Genomic DNA, 10,647 nt, shown 5'->3' on the forward strand with positions numbered 1-10,647 from the left:
GATGGCTTCTCTGAATGCATTTCAGGCATTTAATCATCTATGTAAATTGGCTGCATTACTCAGGAAATGATTAAAATAATGGAAGTTAACTATGAGCAAACTATAGCAATTACAAAACTAATCGACTTCCCACTGCAGTGGGAAAGTTTAAACAACTCGAAATACAGCTGAAAAGAGCAGGCGGGGAGTGAACGCTGCATCTCATTTCAGGAAAACCGAGTCCAGAAGAAACACAAAATGCCGTCAGTTATACACGCTATATGAAAATTTATTCCATCGGTATTAATGTACAAGAATTATAGAGCTGGTTTGCGTCACACCTCTCATACTGCTGTATGAAAATCTGACCGCTCACAAATACACCGGGGAGCTTAAATAAAACACAGCAAGGAGAAATTAAGAGGAAAACTGTGAATATTGACCTGCTGCTGTTGAAGGGAAATCTGGAAATTTCTAGTATTGCATGTAAGAAATAAAAACAAACAAACAAAATAATTCAAGGGTCAGAATATGGACAAAATGAGCAGATGCACATTTATTTTACTTTGACTTACATTAGATAAAGCTAAGAGGGGGAAACATTTTTTACAGTCACTTCTTCGTAGTAAAGACAAAAATATATATATAAAAAAAAAAGGTCACTCTTGACAGCGACACGGATGTTGGTAGGCCCTGGGCTCTCACTCCTTCCTGCGCTTCTTGTCGTGGTAGTCATCCTTGGAGCGGTTGCTGGTAGACGGCCTCTTGGAGCCGCCGTGCTGCTTGGCCTGCTCCAAGAACTTGTCCAGACCGAAGGGATCTTCCTCAAACTGCACCGGCCCCTCCCGCCGCTGTGTGTGGTCGGCGCCGGAGAACTCTTTATCCGGGGCGAACCTAATAGAAGAAATATTTATTATTACATTAACAAATGCTTGTGAGCACAACAATTTGTTCCGTTTTGGCACTGTTCCACTAGTGCCTACTCAACCCGACTCGACTCAGTTTCATTTGTTTTCCATTACTACAAAGTCTCACCACAGCGCGGGCGAAGTCATCAGTTTTTCTATGTTGTGCACAAGTAAACACCGCAATAGAATCTGTATTTACTCATGCAGCGCGAACATGGATTTGGAAGGCTGGAGTTACAAGTCTGCGTTGGATATCAGCTCAATTTATTAATATTACAAAATGTGGAATGATACAATCGTGCTTTATTTTCAAGATGTGCTTCACTGTCCGGTGTTTCGGTTTAACTGGTGCTCCTGTTAACTGGTGACCTATTTCTGCCACCAGCAGTTGAGCAGCAGCCGATAGAAATGGTACAATTCTCTAAACTATAATTGAAATGCGATTAACATATAATTAACATAACACGATAATTAACATATGCTGCGACAAAGGACGCAGGTCACTCGTTAACAGGCAAAGAAACGTTGTTGCTCCACGGAGCTGCTTTCTGTGCGTCTGTTTGAAAGCGTTCTTCTTGAGATCTAGTTTTCAAAACTGGGGTGAACGAGCTGTCGTGCCGACTCATCTGTATCCTCACGCGCCGCCTCGTCAGCGGCCTGCCGACTGCCAACGTGACATTTTGTACTCGCTTGGAACCAGGAGGTACCACAATATTATCTGGTATTACTAAGTACGGGACACGAAGTGGAAAGCCCAAAAAGTCGAGCCGGGCCACGTAGGTACTAGTGGAGAAGCGACATTTCTGGAACATTTGCTGGAGTGAAAAACTGTGTTGGAACGTCGTGTTTTGGGCGTTGGTGCAACGCCCCGTGGTCGTTCCTAGAGAACAATAACAAGCTAGTGACGAAGCATATGGGACAGGTTCTACTCGGTTAACGAAGTGAAGTACTGCTGCCTCGAGGCTCGCCGCTCTGGCTGGGACTTCACGTGCACACTAAACAATACAACGACTTGTTGTGCAGCTTTGATACTAGATGTTCTTTTAATACAAGAGTTTAACTCACGTGGAGAATAAACTTTAGTATTGAAAAATATTTCAAGACTTTTGTCCCACTAAATTTAAAAATGATGAAAAACTCACCAAAATAAAACATTGCACATCTTAAAAGTCCCATATTATGCAGTTTTTCAACAATTTCACATTGTTGTCAGAGGTCCAACAATATTGGATTCAAAGTGTATCATGAGGTACAGATGATGCGAATAAACAGCAAGCAGAAGATCTGCGTCATACCTGTTGTTGCTCATGAGTGTGTCAAAGTCGTCCGTATAAGCGTCTTTGTCAATGTTTTTGCTGGGCCGGTAGATGTTGGAGGCCATGTCTCTGCCACCACGGAACGGCTGGTCGTACACGTTGTACATCTCGTCCTCGCCGCCAGCAAAGCCGCTGTCCATGCCCTGAGGAACACAACATTTACATAGCTTTACTCAAATGTTTACTTTGGAGAAGGTGGATTTGTCGGCGAAAAGGCCATTTGAATATTTTCTCTCTCTGTACGTTACTGTTCTTGTTTTGGCAAATTGCCTTACCAAGTGTTTCCAAATTAAATAAAAAAGCTATAAAGAGTGTTTCCTCTACACTTACAGTAGCTCCAGTTTGATATATGGACATTACCATGTGGAGACATGGAACATAAATTTGACATGAGTATTGAAGATTTGCAATTTACATCATTTCTCAACATTGAGATTTTTGAGCAGAAAGACATTAATATAGATACACTTAATACCTAATACGACCTTGAGGTGTGTCTGCAAAGAGAACATTATATAATAGATTGGAATCCTATCCTGGTCAAATGTTAAAGGGGTCATATTATCCAGGTTTTCAACACTTTCAAATGGTCTCGTTGGTCGAAAAACATCGTATTCAAAGTTTATTGGCCCCAAACCAGATTTTTCTGGATTATCAGCCATTTAACATTGGATCATAGGAGTTGCATTCAGAATCTGCTGTGTCTGTGTGAACTGGACTGGCTCCGTCTACACATACCCATCTTGGGAAGAGGAGGAAGTACTTCCTCTGGTGGTGCCATGTGTCAGAGCAGAGCTGCCTGATTGTGGGAGGGTCGAGGGGAGGGCCTGCCTTAATTGGGATTGGCTAAACCCCTGATGACACTATATAGGGTTTGATTTCTGATTGGCTGGTTGGAGCAACACTCTTTATAAAAAAAAATATAAAACAAGCCAGAGAGAGAGGACAGACTTTCTTCACTTCTGGGGCATCGGATGCACCAATCCACAAATTTTCACTTCCAATCCGATCCAGAGACCTGAATTTGAATATCTGCCGATACCGATACTATTCTGATACCAGAGTTCTGTTTGCTTCAATATTGTTAATTATATATGAGGCTGTAATAAACTCCTCTCTACAGGAAAGTATGAAATGTACTAATGTATGCTTCCAAAAGGCTAAACTTGAGGTTAGTATAGGGTCAGAAAAGGAAGCAGTACAAACTATTTTTGCTCAATTTGAACAATGACATCACGTAGACCCCCACGGTCTACGTGATGTCATCATCTCAGAAACTTGTTATATCTTTAAAACTTTAGAATCCCTTTATTAATCCCGGGGAAAATTCTTGAGCAACGCAGCCGTAAACTGTGGATAACTGTTGATAATATTTTCACAAATTAAAACTTCGGATTTCATGCTCTCAAACAAAGCGACTATCAATTGATTCCGATTGCTAAATAAAAGAGGATAACCATGTGACACTGAGTACCAACCTTGCTCTGGTTAAATAGTCGCTGGTCATACTGAGCTTCGCTGGATGAACGAGGGTTTGGTTTGCCCAAAGCGATGATCTCGCTGATGTCTCGGTCCTGATCTCTCTGCAGCTTCGACCTAAAACACAAACAACAGATTAGCAAGATGTTTCCTGGACATGTCGAAAAAAGAGAAGAACAAAAGTTTTAATACTAAAAATATAGTAAGAATATCCACAATGAGTTCAGGTTTGTTAACATCAGAACTGAGAAATTCAAAATGTATTTTCTCCTGAAATATGTGTCTTAAGTCTTGAAGTCACCAAGAAAACTTCAATCATCTTGATTGTCCTTCGGCAAACTACCATCTCAAAGTTAAGTGAAAGGTAATTTGAAGATAACAAGGCCTCTGCTTCCTGACAGATGGAAGTGTGATTGTAATGAGCTCTCCTCTGAATTCCACTTTCTCTGCTCTTCCGGGGACGCTCAACTCCACCAAACGACAGAGACGCAAATCACAAACACCCACCGATCGGACCAGGAGCTGGCCGATGCATTTGTTCAGTATTACTACCGGCCTTATGAAGCAGTGTGACTGTGTGTATGTGTGTGTGTGTAAAGTGCGTTTCCAGCACCTCTTATCAGGAGCCGCCCTGGAAATGTTCCTGTCATGTTGCCTTTCTTTCCGTCTATCATGGCGGATCTCGTCACGCTCCCTGGCCTCACCGTCCTCGCCACCTGCAGGGTGGGACACAGGGAATAGAGAGAGTGGAGAAGGGAGGGTTGTAAAGACACAGAGAGGAGTTTTTAAGAAAAGTAAGAGAAACCACAAAGGGCTGGAGAAAGAGGCCCTGTTTACACGGCAACATTTCAAGTGAAAATGCACAATTTTTGCATTTATGTTTTTTAAAAAAAAGTTTGGCATTGACCTTAATGTGAAGCAAACACTATGTGTCTTTAGATTGGGTTCATTTGAATTTAGTTTGACAGAACCTAGAGAGTATCATCTGGTTTAAGTGTGGTTATATGACCAAATCCTTCCTGAATCGAAAACTGTTCCTGAAAAGCGAGTCGACCAGTGAGGAAGTGGAAAAACATCATTTCACAGCTTACTGGACCCGTCAACACGGGCGTGGTGAGAAATGCTGTCATCACTTATGCCAGTCATGTTCCAGATTCGGAAACGGCGACAGCACTGATAAGAGAGTCAGCTTGACTTAAATATAAAACCACCAATACCCTTGAATACTACAAACAACATTAAATAAGCTTCACCCTGGCTCCTGTATCCAGGACTCACCTTTATCCCCGTGACTTTTGATTCCCGCCCTTCGGTCTCGGGCCATTTGGGCCAGCTCCCTCAGTTTTTCCTCCTTCTTCTCTTTCTCTTTCTGAGCCATCTTCTTCTCAACCTGGGCTCGCATCTCCACAGCCTCTCTGGCCTGAAAGTACAAAACAAGTGTTCCAAATGTGAGCTAATCTAAATCGAGGCGTTTCTAAAAATGCATGACCAGTCAGTCACACGTTACCTTTCTATCAGCGATATAAAGAGCCTCAGCCAGCTTGGCGAAGTTCTCGTTGATGTGTACGGTTTGTAGGCCTCTTCCATCAGCAGCCAGACGTTTGTCCAGAGGGATGGTGTAACCCTGAGAGGAGAAACGCAAAAGTGCTTCCAATTATGGTTGTGTGCGTGTTATATTCACGTTCTGACAACATGATTGAATCAGGTCATTCAGGCCCCATTCACACTTTTCAGATGAGATCGCACCATTTTTGCACCAGAAAAGTTTGACATTCACACAGCAACGTTTTATAAAAAATGGCCGTTACAGGTCTCTGCTCTCACATGCCAATCAATTTCCTTTACATTAACCCACCATTGGCTCTTTTCCACAAATTTCTCCTCAACCTTGCACGACTTGACTCTACTCACTTTTGACTTTTTTCCACATGTTGGTCCCTACTACCAGGTATATTTATGGTACCTGCTCGACCAAGGTTCCAATCGAGCTAAGATGAGTAGACAATGTGACGTCGGCAGGCCGCTGGTTGACCGGCGCATCATGACACAGATGAGTCAATGGGCGGCTCATTCAAAGCGTCATTTTTTAAACCCGAACACAACAAAAAAAGTTAAGCATGGAAAGAACCCCTGTGGAGCAGCAACGGTGTGCATGCCTTTTTTTGTGTGGTGGTTGACCTGAGAATTCAGAGGGAGCTTGACGGAGCGACCCGCTACGAGTATCGCCAGGTCTCCAAGCTGTGGTGTTTTGGATTAACTGGTTCCCCTGTTAACTGGTGACTGACTTTCTCAAGCGTCCTTTTCACAGATGTTAAAAGCTCGACCAAAATTCGCAGCTGTCCTGGAGAACGCTGTTTAACCACATTTCCATTTAAGTTTAAAGGATCATGCCGTTTGTTTGCATTATTTCAACACCAGCTGCTACTAATGACTTGTGGCAGAAATCGCCATTTAACAGGGGCACCAGTGAAGCTGAAACACTGAAGCGTCATATCGGGGGTGATTACTTGTGCACGACGGGGAAAGCTCTGATGACTCTGCCCAGTGCCACATGCGTTGTTAAGATGAATAGGAGCCAGGTCAGAAGAAAACACTGTGGACTTCCATAAAAGTCATGTGGCTTTACCTTTGCATTCTTCCAGTTCGAAATGCATGGAGGGATCTTCCACTCCTGCTGCTCCTTGACCGTCATCTACAACAAAGAGAGACACGCTATCAGCCAGTGTCAAAGCTATTCAATCTGAACATACAATACCAGTTCAAATGCTTGAATGAAGAACATCGACCTCTAAGTACCTTTCTGCTTGGGGAGTGCATGACAGGGGCGGGTGGGGATGGAGGCCCTCTGGGAATCTTCTTGTTGATCCTGAAACACGATTAAAACACGTTATGAAGCTTTAACCGAGGATCATCATGGCTTCACTGTGAAATAATCCAAAACATCTTTGAATAAATTTTAACCGTTTATCTGAACCTGTGATCGACAGATTTTTAAAGGAGAAAACTCATCAAAGCCAACTCAAATGTTCCGAATCATCTTTTATCACACTTTCAAGTGCCATCACGCTCCTCCACACTTTCCCCCCATTTGGGTGGAACATTAAGTAATAGCCAAAGGAAATCTAGCAGAACCCCAAATGGACGTCATTACAAAACAAAAGGGCATCAGAACACCACGAGAAACTTCAGCACTAACTTTAGTTTGAAGGGGAAAGCGAAGAAAAACCTCTTTGAAAAGAAAAATCTGACAAATTCTAATTTACATTTAATAATCCCTGTAATGAAGTGGAGTGGTTGTCAGCCATGCATTAAAGCTGCTGTGATGGAGGAATGATTACTTACTTGAATCGAGGTGGCTCCATGGGGTCCTTCTGCATTTCCACCATGCGGATGACTCTCTGTTTGGCCCCGGAATTAAAAGCCACCCCCTGCTGGGATGGTGTGTATCTTGAAGGGAGAGAAAAATGAAACAAGAGATGAACTAATGGCACACAGATATATATTTACTGGGCTGACAACGTTGCTGACAAAGGTTAAATCATGAAGAGTTTTGTTAAAACACTCGGGTAAGAAGGCAATAAACAAGAGGTCTCAAACTCAGATCCTGGAGGGCCGCAGCCCTGCATGTTTTCAATGTCTCCTTCCTTTAACACACCTGAATATGGACAGATGGTTCATCACCACATTCAGCACAAAGCCAGATAGCGAGCCGCTCATTGCAATCAGCCGCGTTGAAGCAGGGAGACGTGGAAAACATGCAGGGCTGCGGCCCTAGAGGAACTGAGTTTGAGACCCCTGCATAAAACCCTTACAGGTGTCTTTCTATTGAGGTGACTGAACTGATTGAAAATTCAGCCACCTTGAACCCTAAAACTACACAAGAAAAAAACAAACATGCATGCAAAAGATGTTTTTTCCCCCCCATAGTAATGGTTAAAAGATTTTTAAATTTAACAAACACATATTATGTGTGCATTTCTACATGTTGGTGCTAATAATCTATCACTGATACGTACCGGATGTATTGTGCCGGAGCTTGTTTATCTGCAGCTCTCACTGGCATAGCAGCAGCAATCTTCTGGGAGACTTGCTTATCCAGGGCAGCACGGGTCTTCTCAGTCAGCTACAAAACAAACAAAAACAACTCATTAAACTTTTGACTGTGACTTTCCCTCAAATGACAATCTTGTAAGAAACGGGTAAAACATGTTCTCAGAATAATGATTAGCCCAAACAAAGATATTTAAAAATAGTGAGTTATTGACTCCCTAAAACAATAATTTGTACAAAAATGTAGCAGTTGTGACTTTGAACAAAAGTCTCAAAATGCATTCAATCAATCAAAGAGCAAAAGAATATTGTGAGATGTGTTATAAACTGTGAAACAAATGGAGATGAACAGAAGGACATAATGTTGCAAGTATAACTATATTTTTTAACAACTACTGTTAACTCGTCTTAAGCATCTTCTTGTTTTTTTTATACTCAATAAAGAGCATGATTTGTTGCTCAAAACAATGACCAAGGTTTTTTTTTTTTAAATAAACAGTCTTCTCCATTGCATGGCACCTTTGTTAGAACCCTTTCAAAATACAGTGCTGCACTAAAGAAACAAAATATTGCAAAGTAAGACAGCATATTTAATTTAGTTCAAAGAATTCTTCTGGTCTTTTAGTAAAGACCTTTGAAAGTTAAGCACAGATTGTCTGTGAATGTGGGCCGGTTTACATTCCTCTACTTCTTAATGTAATCTTGAAGTAACTATAATTTGAAGATCAGGACTCGATATAGGGGTCACCCCATTACTTCCATTAACAAATCATTTGTATACCCCAATATAGCATTTAATGACTGACTATTTGATTGGAACATTGCAGTGTGATACAGAGTAACTCTGGAAGCAATCTAATGTTTTCTTGTTGATGTTCCATGATGAAATGTTAGTATTTAGTTCCCACGGGCCTAAAACCTTTCAATGTCTCTGGATGGGTAAACTATCAATTGTTTGTGAAGCACACAAACTAGTCGACATTACCTCTTGCACAGCCTCCTCATCAGGCCGCCGTAGTTCTGGCGCATCTTGATTCATGACCTCCTTAGGGAGTAGGTCGGTGTATTTACTGAAGACAACCTACAAAAAAACCCAGTAAAAATATTAATAACATATTATTGAAAACTACACAATTAACAGGAAAAGCTGACATCACACTTCCAAGAGCAAAAGTCACAACACAAAGTCCATTAAAATGTAAGTAAGCATAACAACTGTTTAGAAATGTGAAAATCATAACATGAAAACTGAAAAAAAAAAATAGATTTGTTATCAAGTCAAAATCAGAATTGGATGTTTGAAAAAAATAAAAAAGAATTTAACAACACAAGAAGATTTTAACTGATGATTGCAGCAATGATTACCTTCTCTTTCCCCTGTCCCTGTCTGGCGATGGCATCATACTTTATTTTTCCTTCTGCGTCCACTTGCACAGCCAGGGCATTGGATGTTTTCTTTTTCCGACCCATCTCCAGAGGAAACTGGGCCACATGGATCTCTGGAAAAGCTCCTCCATCTCCGAAATCCTGTACAAATAGGAGACATTACGTAACTACGATTTAGACAGCATGTTTACATCTCCTCCTCTCCAATACATTTGTTTATTCTTTTTAGTCCTAGTTTTTAAGATTTAATACTTAATAGTTTATCTTCCCAGTTTTGTATTTTACACGTGTTCATTGAAGTCACTGAGGTTGCTGTAACGACATTTCACTGCTGATAGGGGAACTCGCCTCGAAGGACCGGGGAACCCAGCCTTTTCTCTGCCCGTAGGAAGGGGGGTCTCTGTGGGATGAAACCAGCGTGGTGGAGTAGGAGGACTTCTGGGCCCGGAGTCTCTCCTCTGCCTCCAGCTGGTCCTGGGACAGCTGAGTGGGCGCCGGGAGAAAGCTGGAGACACAGAAACACACACACACACACGTTGAAAACTGTTAGCCCGAGCTAACGTTAGCCACCAGTCAAAACGGCTAACTTTGTTCGGAAAACAATCTGTTAGAACACACAATAGACAGACTACATGGGAATCCAGACGTTGTTACAACTCTATGTATCCACATAAACGCTTAAAAACACCTAAAAGGCGGATAAACAATATCCGTTGTCATAGCGTTGAGCTACCAAGCTAAGTAACGCGTTTGCTAACAGCTTAACTAGCGGTGGTAGCTTCGATTAAAACCGAACACAATCCAAAGGGTCACAATTTATAGCGTGGCGTTGTAGTCTTCATCTGAAGATAGGGATTTCCCAAAAGAAAACCGATATTAAGTACGTTTTTTTGTAAATTATCAATACATAAGGCCTAGTCGGAGCACTCACTTGGTTAGAGACATTTTCCCTTCTTCCTCGTACCGATACGCGATCAAGAAGCGCCGCTTTTTCTCTCGCGACACCGGAAGTCACGTGTATGTATGCAGGAAGTGAGTCTTGGTTTTTCATTTTCATTTTAAAAACAATTTAATTGAAACAATTCAAACAAATATAGAAGATCACATACAAACAGTCATTAACATGGAAAAGTTTTCTTTGTGTGAATCTGAATCTTTAATCCCGCAACTCTACACAGGAAGTGCGTCACCTGGGCGGAAGTTTTTCTTCTACATAATATTTTAATTGGACAAGAACATTTACAAATTCTAGTGGTGGCTGCGCATCATGCAATCACCCATCACAAAATAGAACAAAAGAATCAGATGCAAACAAATAAACTGAAATTCAAGAGGGGGAGGTATAAGAAATAAACCAATACAGGTTAACAATCACATAAACCTATTTTCAGCTGGACTTTTCACATTGAAATCAAATCAGAATAGAAAGAAACATGTCTTTGTATATTTTTTGGAAACAGCGATTGGCATCTTTTTGAGAGATGAAATATGGAGGATAACCTGTCAGTGAGCCTGTGAGTGTCTATATC

The 10,647-nt window shown here is 41.5% G+C and overlaps 1 protein-coding gene across 1 annotated transcript; it reads right to left on the reverse strand.

The window, feature by feature from the left end:
• Positions 1–509: 509 nt before the first annotated feature.
• snw1 (SNW domain containing 1) lies at positions 510–10,127 on the reverse strand. The gene is made up of 14 exons (XM_080490426.1): positions 10,050–10,127; positions 9,467–9,623; positions 9,098–9,259; positions 8,718–8,813; positions 7,699–7,805; positions 7,025–7,129; positions 6,479–6,548; positions 6,309–6,374; positions 5,190–5,306; positions 4,961–5,102; positions 4,296–4,398; positions 3,682–3,799; positions 2,183–2,346; positions 510–873 (listed from the first exon to the last, which is right to left on the reverse strand). The coding sequence occupies exons 1-14, from the start codon at positions 10,061–10,063 to the stop codon at positions 681–683; spliced, it is 1,614 nt and encodes a 537-aa protein (XP_080346552.1). The 5' UTR covers positions 10,064–10,127; the 3' UTR covers positions 510–680.
• Between the last annotated feature and the right edge of the window lie 520 nt (positions 10,128–10,647).

This window comes from Lipophrys pholis, assembly GCF_963383615.2.
Source record: "Lipophrys pholis genome assembly, chromosome: 21".
Classification (NCBI taxonomy): domain Eukaryota; kingdom Metazoa; phylum Chordata; class Actinopteri; order Blenniiformes; family Blenniidae; genus Lipophrys; species Lipophrys pholis.